Source organism: Helianthus annuus, chromosome 12 (genome assembly GCF_002127325.2).
Source record: "Helianthus annuus cultivar XRQ/B chromosome 12, HanXRQr2.0-SUNRISE, whole genome shotgun sequence".
Lineage (NCBI taxonomy): Eukaryota > Viridiplantae > Streptophyta > Magnoliopsida > Asterales > Asteraceae > Helianthus > Helianthus annuus.
In genome coordinates this window covers 90,306,189-90,324,172 of record NC_035444.2, presented here as the reverse complement: position 1 = coordinate 90,324,172, position 17,984 = coordinate 90,306,189, and the positions used below count along the sequence as shown (strand labels likewise).

At 35.2% G+C, this 17,984-nt stretch overlaps 1 protein-coding gene across 1 annotated transcript; it reads right to left on the bottom strand.

Moving 5' to 3' along the window:
- Positions 1-2,095: 2,095 nt before the first annotated feature.
- Positions 2,096-3,739, bottom strand: LOC110895463 (transcription factor RAX3). The gene is made up of 3 exons (XM_022142786.2): positions 3,417-3,739; positions 3,107-3,236; positions 2,096-3,021 (listed from the first exon to the last, which is right to left on the bottom strand). The coding sequence occupies exons 1-3, from the start codon at positions 3,550-3,552 to the stop codon at positions 2,325-2,327; spliced, it is 963 nt and encodes a 320-aa protein (XP_021998478.1). The 5' UTR covers positions 3,553-3,739; the 3' UTR covers positions 2,096-2,324.
- Between the last annotated feature and the right edge of the window lie 14,245 nt (positions 3,740-17,984).

Here is a 17,984-nt window from a genome sequence, read left to right as displayed (position 1 = left end):
TTTCCTTAATGGGACCACTCTTGTCTCATAAAGTTTGCCAACCATTATCATTTTATCACAAAATCACAAACAAGTTGATAGTGTAATTGTAATGTAATTGTATTTTTCAGTACTATACCCAAGTTGGCCCGACACCCTCTGGACCCCGTGTATGCGGGAGCCTCGTGCACTGAGTTTGCGCTATACCACACAAAGAAATATTAATCAAGTTCAGTATTTGCAAAGACTTTCCCCAACAAGAGTTATATATACCATAAGTTTGTTCTCATTTTAAAAATATTCCCACAATTTAATGCAAATTATACATATATTGGATGCAAAATCAAAGTAGCCATATGCATAATATCCTTGCTACAAACATAGATCGAATTATTTTGTCTTTAAAGCTGTTTACCACATGTACATTATGTAAAGAAAATGATACATTACGGCAATTCCAATTCTAGATAAATTGCTTGACAATAAAATTGACAGTGCATGGAATGGACTGACTAACTATATGAGTGGGGGCTGATTGTTGGTTGGTGTTTACGGCCATGAAGATAAATATAAAAGAATGCAGCCTTTTCTGGTTGTCCTACTTGCCCACCAAGGTGTCGCCATTCCTCTAAGTTTCATTGAAAGTATTTTTTTTAAACTTTATTTACTATATAAACGTTTAAGTTTTATATTTGATATACTGCAATTCATTTATGCCCCTTATCTTTATACAAAGAATAGTAGAATAATAAAACGTTAAGTTGGCAATAGTTAGTTTAATTTTAAGTATATCTATTAGTATGTTGAGTACTACAATCAATTCTCTCAAAGGGATCAAGAAATAATAGATTGTAAATAATTATGTGTTTGAAGTTATGAATATGATACCAGTTCATTTCGAGAAAATTTTTGCTTAACAACAGTATGTTTCATATGGCTAAAGGTGTATAACGCAAAATGTTTTTGTAGTCATCTCAACTACAAAGTTTTCTTGAGATTTGAATACACCTAACTAATACAATTATTAGTTATGTAAACTATAACTACACGTTACCTAAATCGTGTCGATAAAATTTAAATGAGAAACGTTATATTGTGTGATCTTGGCATGGTCACATATTTAGTCAGGTTTCTCCTTGTAAATGTCCAATCTTCTAGTCGAAATCATAGCAATCCTATTTGATTAATTCTTTAGGTAGGTGAACTATATATGAGTAACAATATATATGTTTTACATGCATATATATAAAAGAACAAACAAACAACGGACTCAAACCATTCATAGTTTCAGGGAATGGCGAGATAAGGAAAGGCATTTCCTCCATCCATAAAGATCGAAAAGTTGCTTCCAACTACATGTAACTAACAATTATTAGTTATGTAAACTATAACAACACGTTACCTAAATCGTGGCGATTAAATTTAAACGAGACACACTATATTGTATGATTTTGGCATGTCACATATATAGTCGGTTTCTCCTTGTACACGTCCAATCTTCTAGTCGAAATCACAACAACCCTATTGTATTAATTCTTCAGGTAGGTGAACTATATATGAATCAATATATATGCTTACGTGCATACATATAAATCAACAAACAAACAAAGTACCCAATAAAATCCACTCATAGGTTTGCGGGATAAGAAATGACACTTCATGTATTCATGAAGATAGAAAGGTTGCTTCCAACTGCGTAACTAACATTTAGTTACATATGTAAACTGTAACAACATGTTACCTAAGTTGTGGTGATAAAATTTAAATGAGGCACGTTATATTGTATGATCTTGGCATGGTCACAGAATTAGTCGGTTTCTCCTTGTAAACGCCTAATCTTCTAGTCGAAATCATAGCAATCCTATCTGATTAATTCTTTAGGTAGGTGAACTATATATGAATCAACACATATGTTTAAATACATGCATACATATAAGATAACAAACAAACAAATGAGCCAATAAAATCCCCTCATAGGTTCCGAGGAGAGTGAGACGAGGAAAGACATTTCGTCTATCCATAAAGATAGAAATATTGCTTCCAACAAGATTCCTGGCTAAAAAAAACACTTTTTTTCATGGCATAGAAGTACAAATAACAAATGTACATGCATGTATATAAAATACGTAAATGAAATTGATGTTATAGATATAGAAAGTAGCATACAAGAAAACAACGATTGCATGAATGTACCAATAAATCACAGTAAATCAGAATGAAAGAGATAGTGAATAAAGAGAAACAAATTAAATAAATATACCCCAGGAAAATGCCAACAACGATTGTCCTCAATTGGGTACCAAATCAACACTCACCGCATGCTAATCTGTACCCTCCCTAAATTCTTATTGAAACCGACTCGGGTGCTCAGGAGGACCATTTTGGAGCAGCCCACGTCGGCAATCATCATACGCCATTGGAGGGGGAGGAGGGCATGCAAGAGGATCACCCCAACTAGTAGTACTTTCTACCGAAGAGCTTGTGCAATTGCTTCCATTGACGAGGTTATCCAAACCCCCAACCAACCCATCAAACTGCTCTAACTGTGTTGTGTTGCAGCCAAATTCATTGATCCCAAATGGGTAATTGTTGAATTCTTGAAACAGATTTATACCATCCCCATTTAGAAAATAGGGTGTGTTTGGCAACTGAGGATGGTAAGAAGCAGTTGATATCGGTTTATCGTTGTTTTGATTGAACAATTCGGGTTGATTTGAGGTTGTGTCAAATTGGTATGGCTCAAAAGTGGGATCTTGGGTTTTGGCAAGTTCTTGATGATGGTGCTGATTAGGGTTTGTGAGAATCAAAGGGAATTCTGTTGGCCAGTAAGATTGATAAAGATTCATGCTCATGCATAAAGATGGTGCCTTTAAATCTTCAAGAACCTCTCTCTTCATTTCTTGCTTGATTAAGCCACCTCGTTTCAACGATTGTTGATCTTTCCGTTGTTTTCCCATTAGTTTTTTCTTTAGTCTCGTGTTCCAGTAATTCTTGATATCATTATCCGTTCGCCCAGGCAATTGTGCCGCTATGATAGACCACCTACAAACAAATCAACAACTTAGCATAATAATACTAGTTCTGAAAAGAACGCACCCCTATATACACGCACGTATGTACATATTACCGGCTGCCAATACTGAGATAGAGGGTGCAAATGATGTGATCTTCTTCCTCGGAGAAAGATCCATGCTTGATGTTTGGGCGAAGATAGTTTAGCCATCGAAGGCGACAACTCTTGCCACATCTCTTGAGGCCTAATTATCAATTAAGTAAAATCAACTAATGAAAATACAAGATTCAATACAAGTTAATCTTAATTATAATTAACTTCTATCAAACATATCAAATGTTTAGATCTCAATCCATGGGTGTGATTTTATGTGGTATACATAAGATTAAAGGTAGAGACTAGAGACTAAATAAGAGATCATTACCAATTTTATGAGGTAGAGCAATCCAGTTGCCTCCGGTGCCATGTTCTTCGATATAAGCCTTTAGTTTGGCATCTTCTTCAGGTGACCATGGTCCTCTTTTGACGTTGGCTTTGTCACAGCAAGGTGCTCTTCCCATTGTAATTATTAGGGTTCTTGATGCTTCTGCTTCGGTTTGGATCAAAGTGGAGTTGTTGGTGTTTGGTTTTATCTCTTTATTCTCATCCACCCAAGGATAGCTTTAGGGTAAATGATGATGATAATAATAATATATATATACACACACGATATATAGAATTATAGATATAAATATAGAGCTAGGGGAAGCAGCTGGAGAAGAAAGATGGGGATTAAAGAGAATGATCACTGGATTTTAAAAAAGGTGAGTTCGGAAAAAGAGGCATATAGCTTTTGTGATATATTAATTAAATTATATTTGTATTAAACTATAATAATTAAAAAAATTAAGAGTAATAAAATAAGGAGGCAACCCGGAATGCCACAACCGTTAGTACCAAGTATTTTCTCATTTGTCTTTCTCCCACTCCAGAATCTCTGTCATTTCATATTTTAAGTATCTATATCCTCATCTAACACACGTATATTTGTTTGTGTTAAACTATACACAGATAACTGTATTTTAACTTCTTTTTATTGTCACGTATTCGAAGAATTGTGAAAAGATAATATTAATCATATGTTTTTTTTAATAAACGAATATGATTAAAATAATTTAACATTCTTTTCTCAACACATGCATATGACATCTTACCTGTTATGTTGAACTAATTAGACTAACTTCATCGTACACTACTTCATCCACTTAAATTGAATTATTGCATTATTCTTTCAAGACTATTATTATTCACAGTAAATTATATCTTGTGTTGTTTGTTTGTTCTAAATTATACACTCGTATATATTTCAATTTAATCTATTTATGGCTATAAAGGTGGTCTAGGTCAAAATCAATTCTCATTCTCAATCAAGAAGAAATGGGATCAAATTAAAGGCTCTCACTATCTGCACACCGAGTTTGTCTATCTGCACACTTAGGGTTTACATACGCTGCGTATTGACCAATACGCAGCGTATAGGGTTACCTCCATACGCTGCGTATTGACCTCTACGTAGCGTATGTAAGTGGTAGGTACACAACCAGACAGTCAAACCTAGTACCATGTCAAATCAGTCTGGCATACGCAACGTAGAGACCTATACGCTGCGTATACTGCTAACCCTATACGCTACGTAGAGGTCTCTACGCAGCATTTGTCAGACTGATTTGACAATGATACGATGTTGTCCAGGCACGTGAATAAAGCAATACGGGGAGTAGAGATCAATGCGCTGCCTATTTGAGTAAATTTAAAAGTCTATTTAGCTCTGCTTTCTTTTCATCATTCGAACAAGCACTTCTTCTTCTTCTTCTATTCTTCTGTGTTTCATAGTCTTCTTCAGTAGAGAATTTACACCCCAAACCAAAATCATTTGTTCTGTTTTTTGTTCAATCTTGTTAAAATGTCATCATTTTGGAACGATAATTATTTTGGTAATCGTTATTCTAACGACACATGGGGAGCAAATGCTGCCAATGAGGAGGAGGAGGTTGTGTCTGGAGTCCCTGTTGATCAAAAAACACAGTTGCCAGACTTGAACAAGACTCCCACTCCACCTGTTGATGAACCAAATTACCCGGCGCATCAAGTGTGTGCAGATTACGGATACGGGTATGAATCTCCGTACGTGCAACAAAGTGGATACGGTGCTGAGAATGCACCTGTTGATGAACCATATTACCCGACGTAGCAATCGTATCCGGGTTATGGGGTATACGGGGATGAAGGTGGATACGGAAGTTACAGTAGATACGGTGGTGAAGGTGGATACGGGGGTGAAGGTGGTTACAGTAGATATGGGGGCTACGGTGGATACAGTGGATACGATAGATATGGGGGTGACGGTGGTTACAGTGGATACGGGGGCTACAGTGGATACGATAGATCTGGGGGTGAAGGTGGATACGGTGGATACGGAGGCTACGGTGGATACGAAGAACATGGTGGATATGGTTATGAGCCCCGTAACACATCACTTTATGAACCATCTATCCCGGGCAATCCATTTCAAGTAAATGAGGTATTACATTAAAATAATTATTATTATTATTATTGTTAAAAATATTGTAATTAAAATTATAATTATTATTATTATTGTTAAAAATAATATAATTATAATAATTATTATTATTGTTATTATTGTTAAAATACTATTATTATTATTATTATTATTAATATTGTTAAAAATAATATACTTATAATAATTATTATTATTGTTATTATTGTTAAAATACTATAATTATAATTATAATTATAATTGTTATTATTACTATTATTATTGTTATTATTATTATTATTGTTATTATTATTATTATTATTATTGTTATTATAAACTATTTATTTTTAAATAATTAAATTAATAAAAAAAATTTAAATAAATTAGTATTGTAAATAAATAAAAGAATCATGAAATTGATTTTTAGTTAAAATGGTTAGTTTAAACCTAACTTAGTTAGTTAAATCATAGTTATATGCTAACTAGGTTAGCATTTAATACAAGGGACCACTAACTGAGTTAGAGAACTCAGTTAGTCCAGTTAAGTGCCAAAAACAGAAAAAAGGGGGGGTTCCTCTTTAAGGAACCGGCCCCTAACCGGTTTCGAACTCACGACCTCTCGCACACAAAGCAACGCACTAACCACTCGGCCGGGAATGCCACATCAATACGCAGCGTATACAAACCTGGCAAAAATTTGACACTTCAAACCTACCAAAATGACCCCAAATTTGCATCAGTTTTATATATGCTGCGTATTGACCAATACGCAGCGTAGAGGAACCTTGTTTTCTGTGCAATGATTGGTTATCAGGCACTGAGATCTATGGTTTATCTACGCTGCGTATTGGTCAATACGCAGCGTATAAGGCTAACCCTATACGCTGCGTATTGACCAATACGCAGCGTAGATAAACCCTAATTTTGCTAGGGTTTGGTGTGCCAATAGGCACACTCAAATTAAATAGTATTGTTCTACGAAATAATATTATTCTTCCATCGTTATTTAACTGAAAATTGGTAAATGGAGTAAACCATATATTGTGGAAGGAAAGAGGAGTTCTTCGGTTATTTAGCCTTGATGTGGAATTGATTTTCTTGAAATTTGGATGGCGTACAATACCATTATTCAAACAGGCCGGCCCTAAATGTTTTGGGTTGCATGAAATCACTTTGATATAATTGACGACACCACGAGAATACTAGAAAATTGATCAATTTCCACGGATATTTCCTAAGCATTATGAAGAAAAGGATTTTCGTAAGATGAAAAAGAAAAACCCTAAATTTGTGACTTAGTTGTGTCATATTAGGGACAAACCTAAAGTTTGTCGGAAATCCGTCACGAAGATCCAACGCATCCCCGAACAAAAAGTTTATTAGCTATTCAGGTGTCGAACTGGGTAAGAGATTTCATACTTTTATTTTTGTTACTAATTTGTGTTTGAATTTATAAAACAGGTTTTGAATTTAGCACGAAACATATAGTTAATTTTGCTTTTGTTCATATAGTTTTTCTTAGAAAAATATATGCGTCGGAAATACATAGGAAAAATAAAAAATATATATTTGTCAGAAATGTGTAAGAAAATTAGAAAATAGATAAAATAAAATCTTTTTCGTCGAAATCACGTAGGAAAAAAATTTTAAAAAATTTTATGTTCCATAGAAAATACGTAGGAAACTAAAAAAATAAAACTTTTCTTTCCCAAATGTGTAGGAAAGTTAAGAAATAGAAATATAAAAACTTTTTAGTCGGAGACACAAAGGCATATAAAAATGAAAACAACATAATGTTAATAGGCTTCATCGGAAATATACAAGGATAAAAGATAAGTTATATATTTTGTTGGAAATGCGTAAAAAATAAAAAAAATATTTAAGATATATTTATTTTCTAACGAATAATTCAAACATTATAATATTTTTAATAGAAAACTTAAAAAAGAATAATTTCCGTCGAAAATGTCTAGGAAAATACATATTAGAAAGTTATGTCTGAAATGCAAAGGAAATTTCCGACGAACATTTTTGTGGTAAGTGCGTAGTAAGTTTTGTCAGAAATGCGTTGTAAAGATATTTCGCGCCAGTATTTTACATACGATAGTATTTTATGAGAAATCTATCGGAAACCCATGTTTCCTAGTTCCTACACAATTCCAACTGAAAATAGCGTAGGAAACATATTAGTTTTGTAGTAATGAGAAAACATATTCGATGTGTGCAAGAAAAAAAGTTTCTTTATGAATGTTTCTCATGAAATTGAAATTGAAACAAGCGGATCTTGAAGGATCAATACCCGATTCAAAGGTTTCCCACATTGCTTTTCTATTTGCAAACCCTATTTTCATTTTGATCTCACCATTGCTACCACTACCTTCAAACCTTGAAAACCCATTTCCTTATCTGAACGGAAATCTCCATCTCTGCAATCTTGACTTCGTCTAGGTAGGAATTACAACCATTCTACTCCAGATCTATATAAGGGTTACGTTGATTGACTAAGATGCGGAGATGAAAATAATAAGGCACTATAAGTCCTATCAACAAATATAACTTACCTTTTCTTTCGTCTCCAGATTTGTTAATAGGGAATTTAGATTGTTGCTAGAAAGTTACCGGTGTTCTCACCTATAATCTCCACAATGAAAAAATGGACAACGTCGCCTACTACCAATCTGATTCGACCAACGCCATGGTAACTTATCTTTCTGTCATATTTTCACCATTGGATCTATCATATTTTCATCCTATCTAGAAAAACTCCTTGAACTTATTTGTTTAGGGTTTGCTGCAACTTAGTCCTACATTTGATCTTCATGACGTTTGATGGATCAATTAACTTCTATTGATAGTAGTTGTTTTTATTAAATTTTTCTTTTAGTTTTTTTATGTTTACTATTTGGTTGATTTGGGTTTATTAAGTAACTTGTATCCGGTTGATTTGGTCTAGAGTTTGTTTAGGGAATTTGTTATATTGTTCGTTTTTAATTGGTAGCTTCTATAAGTTTAGTGCTACAAGTTTTTTTAAGTGTTGATCAGAGACTATTTGTGTGTTTCTTGTGATTATTTGATAATGTTGACATAAAGAGCTAACAAAAGGAAATTTCTATTTATAATGAGCTGATACGTGCAAATTATGATATTTATAATAGAATCTTTACAAAAAATTAGAACCTTAGCTCCCCCCCCCCCCATTTAGAAAGGATTTCTACTTGTATTGGTAATTGTCTAACATCCTCAGCACCTTGTCCATGTGTACTGATATTAGTGGCGAATTTGCTTAAGCTAGTGTATGAACTATTAAGTGATAGGTTAGACGACTGTATAGAAACAAATCGTGATCCTTAAACATGCTACTTGTCATATTTCAAAGAATCCCCACTTGAAAAACTAAAAATTGATGGTGTATTAGGTACTTGCCAAGGTGATGCAGGCCCAAGTTTTGAGGAACAGGCCATCTTGTATTTAGAGGCCCAAGATCGCGTGACAAAAGGGGCTTCACTAAAATGGCTCTAACTTGGGCTATAGGTGTCCGTTTTGGGCGTGCGACCAGGCGAAACAATTGTGAGAACGAAGCCCATATTTCTACAAACGACCGTAGGTGGTTTGGGTCAGCGTTCAGGCCCAAAAACGCTTATTTCTATGACTTATTTACATTTTTATGTTTTTTAGTGCTTTTCGTGGACTTTTATTTGGTTGTAGCTTTTGGCCCAAGTGTGTTTTGAGGCCCGTTTTGAATTTACGTTGTTATTTATATGGATGTAATGGGAGGAAGATAATCAGTTTTGAGTTTAATGAAAAGTCATTTTTTTCTCCCAATTCACTTGTGAGTGTCTTGAGTGTGAAACCCCCAAATTTCGGTATTCCACAAGAATCAACGAATTTTGGAAGAATTGTTCCTGGTATTCTGTGTGAATCAACAGGTCCGATTTCGTATCTCATTTCCTAGTCTACATCACAAGGTCACTTAGAAAGAAGCTTTATTAAGGAATGTTGGTAAGTTTGGATGTTATAAAAAGTGTGGTTATCAAATTGTGCACTGTGGGATTAGATATAAAGTAGCAAGTTTTTATGATACATAGTGGTAAAGGGTGGGGGTCTTCGTGCCCTTGAGGATTTACCAAAAGATGCATTTGTTGGAGAAGTTATGACTTGTAAATAACTTTATAACAAAGTTTCACAAAGTTCTAAAAAGATGAATACGTGTATCCAGTATTTTTTGATGCTAAGTGCAGTGAAAATAGTGAATTGCAGGAAGATGAAACTCTTTTATTGGATGCCACATCTTATGGAAATGTAGCTAGATTCTTCAATCAGATATGGTCATACATACACAAATCAAAACAAGGAATTTTGTCAATTAAAAAAACACAAGTTTCCTTATTTGTTTCCTTTTTATTACTTTTTAAGGTGTCTTGATGCAAATTTGGTTGAGATCCTAGTGGAAGTGGATAACTCAGATCATCACTACTATCGTGTATTTAATTTATTCAATACTTTTATTGTAATTTTAGTTTTTAAATTTACTTATAAGTTGGTGTCATACTTATAGAGAATCTTAATTTTGTTTGATAGACAGCTTGCAAGAAAGGTTAAAGCCTTTGAATAATTAGCTCGAGTGAGTTGGTTGCATTTTTTTTTTCTTGCTAAAGGTGGCAAAACGAGTGGTAAAGTCTGATTGGCTCATAAAAGAAAGAAAATGGAGAAGTATGATGTTAAAGAAGAAAAACATATGGAACTAAAGAAAGAAAATGCCGAAGTATGATGTTAGGTGATGTCGCACACTAGTCAAATATCACATAGATCATTCACGCGAGAGATATTTGGACATAAGACATGTTCGTTTTTCGATATACTACATCTCAAAATACTGAAGTATGATGTTATGTTTTGGAATTATTATGGACTATATGAGAACCTTATAATTAAATGTGTTTGGATATGAATAATTAGAATGAGTGACCATCTTAAAAGTGTTCACTCGGGTGATCAAAACATATATGTGAACTTCTGTAAACAAAGTGAAAGAGTTTGATTGGTTTGAAGGGCTGTATGTTTTGTTATAGGTAATCTCTGCATTTTGTAACATGTTACTTAGAGGTGAAATTTAGTATATGGTATATTAATAATCAAATTTTCTGATTAGATATATATATATATATATATAGGGAGCCGCTAGAATGAGAACCATCTCGAGTTGTAAGAACCGCGAGAACTACACCCCACGGAGCGCCGTTCGCCGCGATTTTTTTTTTACAAGTAGATGTGTGCATTATAAACACGGCCGTAAAAAATCACGGCGAACGGCGCTCCGTGGGGTGTACTTTTTTACACCTCAAGTTTGGTGAAAAAAAAAGAAAAAAGAAAAAAAATTAAAAAACACCAAACTTGAGGTGTAAAAAAGTACACCCCACGGAGCGCCGTTCGCCGTGATTTTTTACGGCCGTGTTTATAATGCACACATCTACTTGTAAAAAAAAATCGCGGCGAACGGCGCTCCGTGGGGTGTAGTTCTCGCGGTTCTTACAACTCGGGGTGGTTCTCATTCTAGCAGCCCCCTATATATATATATATATATATATATATATATATATATATATATATATATATATATATATGTGTGTGTGTGTGTGTGTGTGTGTGTGTGAAAAACTCAACTATCTTGACAGACATATGAAGGTCTCTTTGTAATTTCACTGTTATTTCAACCAAATATAAAATAAGGCCAAGAAGCATTCGTCGCTAGAACGCATTATAAACTGAATTTCTATGTTTACATTTTCAAGGTTGAATATGTGAATCAAACGTCATTTCTTGTCACCGAAAGTATGATAAAAAGAATTACACATTTGAATTTATGTATCGCAAAGTTGATAAACTATTGAAACTTTGATCCAACATTTTGAATTGTATCTAAACTTGGTTATGTCATTATCAGTGACATATGAATCATTAAAAATTGTCCAAGTATTATTATTGTTAAATAATAAAGCTTCCGACGTTATAAATGACAATAGTTATAAGACAATAACAAAAAGAAAAATAAGTTAAAATTTCAAAATCAGAACACTTAAAAATTCCGTAAAAATAAGATTGATTAGGAGCGGAAGTTTTACTTTTTATCCATTAATTATATATATATATATATATATATATATATATATATATATATATATATATATATATATATATATATATATATATATATATAAAGATTTGTTAACTTTGTCCTCATAGCAGTGATATGTAACTTTTTAAACTCTAGTTTGTAATAGCTGATAATCTCTAGGAAAACGTTTAAATACATAGTCTGCGAAAATTAAAAAGTCGTAGGAAGGGTATCAAACGGACTACGATTGAACTCATTTTAGTGGCATTGGAACCGTCTCGTCGAACTTTACGATCTTAGATTTTAGGTTTTCGCTTTTGGGTTTTTAGCTTTTATATTTTCGTTTTTTTTTTTGTTTAGATGGTAGTGTCTTTTTATTTGACATTACATTTTTTATTTATTTTCATCATTGTGTCTTTTTGCGATTCATTGTGTCTTTTTTCCTCGGCATTGCGTTATATTTTGCAAAGTATTGTGTTGTATTTTGCGATGGATTGTGTCTTTGTACCCCCCTTCTACATTTAGGAAACATTGTACGATAACTTAACTTCACCAAGTTCTTATCGTGAGCATGTGCGTGTCAACTTGACCACTTGATCAATGTACATGTGTCTTTAAAATGAAAAAGGTTAACAAAAGTTGAGTTAAATGGACGTTAAAAAAACTACAAAGCACAAATCATTCACATATATTACAAGAGTCCCAAGTGATAAATTTATGTTACTTGTCGATTTTTGCTTATTTTCTATTTTAAATGTTAACAAGGTATCGACTAGAATACCTTGACGCTCTGTGTTATCGATGCATTCCATTGCTTTGTCCAAAAGTGGATCATCAATGCTTATATTATGACATACACATATAAAAAAATTCTTTAAGAAAAGAAGTGGATTTAGTGTGATATATAAAGAAACATTTAACAAATACTTTTAGACTACTCGGTGTGAAGAAGCATGAAGAGGGGGCATGAAACGGCACGTGATAATCACGTCAGCATAGTAGAATTTCCTCTTCAAGCCTTAAAAAGCGCGGGGTGGAAGGGGGTGCGGATAGACACGTGACATTCACTTTTTCATTTAATTTATGTTTAAAATAAAACAAATCTAATAAATTAAAAAAAACATTCGTATTAAATAGGGAAATAACATTAATTAAAAATTTACATAAACCTAAAAAAACATTACATAAATTAAAGGAAAACATTCACTAAAAGTACAATTTTTTAATTATCATCTTCGTCATTGTCATTTCGTGGAACACTCAAATGTGTTCAAATAAATCTGCTCAAATGTTGTGATGTTTTCTGATTATCATAAATTTCTCGTGCGTTCATTTCCGTTGCTTCATCACTGATGTCTTTAGTATTTGTTTGTCGCTCCTCCCTATACTTGCAAATTGTGGTCCTTCATCTTTCAAAATCATGTTATTTAAAATAACGTATGCGTACATCACATTTCTAACTCTATATTTTCCATAACCTTACATGGTACACTCAAAATGCACCATCTTTTTTGGAAAACACAAAAGGTTTGTTCGATGTCTTTTTGTGTCGTTATTTTAGCACCATTAAACTTCGTTCTCTTTTTGTCTAACGTAGTACGCTTTGTAAATGATTTTACAAACACCGCATATTCTGGGTAAATACCGTGTGTTAGATAACAATTGTATTTGTACTCCACACCGTTCATAAATAAAGAAGCCTTCAGTCTAACATCGTTTATATAGTCGTTTAAAGTGGGTGATTGATTAATAATATTTAAATCCTTATTCATACCGGCCATACCAAAGAAAGCATGCCAAAACTAAAGATCTTCTGAAGCAACCATCATAGTGTGTACCAAAGAAAGCTTCTAGCACCATAATAGGTTTTTTATGATATCCACTACTGTGTTGGCCGTGCCACGCAGTTGGACAACTTTCCTACTCCCATTTCATACATTCTAAATTGCCGATCATCCCAAGGAAACCATGCTGATCTTCATGAGCCTCCAAAATTTGTTGTATGTCACCAAACACAGGTTTTCTCAAATATTTTTTTAAGTATAGATCAATGACATACTCACAAAAATAATGAAGACTTTCCCACGGCACTCGTTCCAACATTTTTATATAGTCATCCATTATGTCGGAACCTGTGCCATAAGCCACCTGTCTAATCTTGGTCGTGACTTTTGCAACGTGCTAAATCCCATATTGCCACGCACTTCGGGTTTTTCTTAGAAAAAATCATATTTATTTTGTTAATCGTTTGCTATTCTTAAAAGTAAACATTGGCTCATACGAAAACGACGCCTAAAACGCCTCTCATCATATGTTGGATTGGGTGAAAAATAATCACTTACCGATGAGGGGTTGTTTGGCAACATATGAATGGTTAAGTGCTGAACCAGTAAGAGGTCTGAACCATTAAGCGTTGAACCAGTAAGAGGACTGAACCATTAAGAGCCTGTATAATGCTTAACCATTCAGAGGCAAATGTTTGACCAATTCAGATTAAAGGTCTTAAGCATTCAGACTCTGTATAATGCTTAACCATTCAGAGGAAAATATCTGAACCATTCAGACGTCTGCTCGTGAAACAAACAATCTGAACCATTAAGTGCTGAACCAGTAAGAGGTCTAAACCATTAAGAGCCCCATTAAGAGTTAAACAAACAGCCGATCGCGTGTAATATATTTCCTCCTTTTGGGTTGTGAGGTCCCTTCGTCTTACAATATAGTTTGAACAACTTTCTGAACAGTTGATATTATTAGCTCGGGTCCGTCATTGGATGATGATGAGAATACAAGAAGCTTTTCAAGTGAAGACGACGACGATGAAGATGATGAACTTGAGCCTTCCATTTTTGTTAGAGAATAATAAAACTAAGAGTGAAAAATATGTTTGTATGGAAAAATAGGTTAGGTATGTTGTGTGTGTGTGGGGAAATAAGGTTGGAATGGTTTAACAAATAGGATTTTTTTTTTTGGAAAATATACAATTTTTTAAATTAATATCCATTCAACGACTAGGTTCTTGAACCAATAACCAGCCGCCACGTCATTACCCTCAAGCCCTCCATGTCGGTCGAGTTTTCCTCGCCAACCACCATATGCCATCTCAACATCATGGGAAGGGGCGGTGTGCCGGCATGGTTGAAGCTCCACGCCATCCCTTCCCCCCTCCAAACTGTCCAGTCTTATTTGGAATCTCATATATACATTTTGGTGTGAAACTATCATCGTGTTAAACATCCACTTCATTACATAATTAATAACCAGGCTCCGAATCAAGTCCTTGTTCATTACTCTAAATAATAGGATTATGATCAAATACAAAGGCTTCTAAAAATAAGAAATATACAATGGCTCCTAAAAAAACCCACTACAAAAAAAAAACCTAAACACTCACCACGACCCAAAATACTAATGTAACACCCCGTGTTTCGAAAGTCAAAGTCAAGATTGAAATCAAAGGGAGAAAAGATTGCTAATTGTGATCTGTCTCTCCTTGCTCAATTCCTGTTTTGACTTCTTTGACTTGTAGATAGCCTATTTTATGTTTTTACGTTAGTTGTATTATGTGGAGTACTTATTAATAATCGAGGTTTATCGATGTTTATCGCATGATTTATCGCTTTATCGCTTATCACAATCGCACTCACAACTCGAATTATGCGTTCTGGATATTGTTTTACGTGTTTGTGTGCCCTTATGTGTTACTTGTGCGTGTTTATTTATGTTATGTTGTGGTGATTAATCGAAACGCAATCGAAACTCAATCGCAATCGAATTGCAAACGCTAAACGCAGGTTAATTATGACGATTGCATGTTAGATATAGTAGTTGGGATTAAAAGTAATTTGAATAGGAAACTCTATCGCATCGCAAAGCTCAACACGTGAATCGAAATCGCAAAATTCATCCCGTCGTGCACTAGAATTGAGTGGCCAGCCGACCGAGTTGCCACCCGATCGGGCTGCCACCCGATCGAGTTGCCACTCGATCGACCAGCTACTTACTCCCCTTTCCTTTTATGGAAACCCTATAAATACCCCCATATGTCAACATCACCTGATGTTGATAGCTCTCTCTCTCTCTCTCTCTCTCTGCTCACTCGTTCCAGCTTCTATTTCTTCAGATTTCTCGCGATCATTGTAAGTTTTCCACCTAAATCTTGTACTTTCTTGATATACACGCACTCCTACACCTTTCTATATTTTGAATCTTAACTTTTAACCGTGAAATCACTAAGATTTGAGTGTTCTAGGATGATGTCATCATGGTGTTCATATGAACTTCATGTTTTGGCTTCAATCCACCAAGAACAACTTAGATCTGAACGATTTCCACATAAATAAACAAAGATCTTGCATAGATCTGAACATATTCATGGTGAAAAGGATTGAAAGATGGTTTTCTAATTTTCTTTCAACTCTTTAACACTCAATGCACTCAAAACCGATAGAATCGGAGCTTGTTCTAACCTTCTACTCTTTCTTGTTGATGTGTTGGTTCAAGATCTGGATTCTATCAAGAGATTACTGATTTCAGGTTAAACATGAAACACCATCTCGAACAGTTAACTGGTCGGACTAGGGTGGTTCCTATCCAATCGGGTCACTGAGTCTTGACGAGGCTTCTGTTGTTTAACACGTTATCAAACAATCTCGAGAAAACAACAAACTATCAAAACAACCAAGGAAGAAGACGACCATGTCATCTGGGACGGATTGTCGTCCGATCGGATTGCCATCCGATCGGATTGCCACCCGACCGGACAGCCACCCGATCGGCTTGCACCTTGGGTCCCACACTCAACTTTTACTTCAACATTTGAGGTTTCGAACATTGAACGGATTGCCGTCCGATCGGATTGCCACCCGATCGGGTTACCACCCGACCATGTGATGTTTTGACTTCAACACTTAAACAATTTTCAACATGTTCAATGCATACGGATTGCCACCCGATCGGATTGTCATCCGATCGAGTGACCATCCTGCGGTGAACTTGTTCTCAGCCTGAGAACCCTCGCCAATCGGATCGCCGTCCGATTGAACAACCGTTTGATCGACCGACCTGAATGGTAGAGATACTTCTCTGTTTTCAAAATGCTACAACGAAAACTGCAAAAGACAAGCCATCATACACAAACACACCCATCCCAAAAGAGATGACAATCCAATCGAGTGGCCACCCGATCGGGCGACCACCCGAACGGATTGTCATCCGATCGACCGGCCACCCGATCGGATTACCGTCAGATCCACTGACACTTTGTATCGTTTTACGCGCCGCTTATCGCTTATGCTATCGTTCTGATCAGGCTAACCTTACTCTCTAGCGCTCCTTTCAATCCATCATCGTTGTGAGTATAATCAATCCCTTTTTGCTTTACGCACTGTTGGGTGTTACATACGTTATTCTAACATCGAACACACTACGCAATACTTTAAACGCTAACCGTTACCGCATGTTATACGTGACTTAATGAATGCTTGTTCGTTATGTTTACACATGGAATGTTGTCTACCTGCCTTAGCAACGATAGTACTATAGTTTGGATTCAGCACCTGTTCACTGAGGGGTTATTAAGGACAATTTGTTACATGGCTCACAGTGGTGAGTGTGTATTACGAACTGCCTTGGGCAGTCAACCTGCAGTCATTGGTATCGATAGGTTCATGTCGATAACTAACGTGCTTCATTTCACATTGTGTACGTGCTGGTTATGCGTAACTGATTTCGAACTCTATTATATCTATCAAACTTGTATGCTCACCTTTACACTATGTGTATTGACTTTTACTTTAACGTATGTGGCAGGTGCTTAAGATGTTTATATGCTTGGCTTGCTGTGAAATCGAGGCTAGGAAAGGTCTAGAAATGAATAAACAAAGGCCTGTATTTGAAATCTGAGTTGTTGGAACAGAACAATTTGACTGGATTTTGTCTGTAATAATTATATTACTTTTTATGTCATGGTGTGGGACGTGATGCTTTAAATAATTGGTAATTATAGTTGTTATGGAAACTTCTGGAAAATCTGTTTCGCTCAGTGCCACGCCCCGATGTTTCCGCCATCGGTTGGCGTGTGACGGATTGGTATCAGAGCCATAACTATAGGGAATTAGGCAAGACTCGACCTAGTCCGGGTCGATGTCTTAGAAATGACCTAGTCTATAGTAGGGTACCAACAGACCAACTTGTGCATATCATGAAGGGATTATGTGCGAGCTTGCTTGCTATTTATCGTTATTCTCGCCTACGCTACACTATCACTGGACTCTAATTTTCGAAAATAGACGAGCGACTAGGTCGAGATTAGGTGTGAACCACAAACTCTCGATTAAATTGCTTGT

Excerpts from the sequence above, each read along its gene's own strand:
- LOC110895463 (XM_022142786.2), bottom strand. The coding sequence starts at position 3,552 with ATGGGAAGAGCACCTTGCTGTGACAAAGCCAACGTCAAAAGAGGACCA. Across the intron at positions 3,237-3,416 it reads TGCTCTACCTCATAAAATTG|GCCTCAAGAGATGTGGCAAG; the intron begins GTAATGATCTCT and ends ATTGATAATTAG. Across the intron at positions 3,022-3,106 it reads TATCTCAGTATTGGCAGCCG|GTGGTCTATCATAGCGGCAC; the intron begins GTAATATGTACA and ends ATTTGTTTGTAG.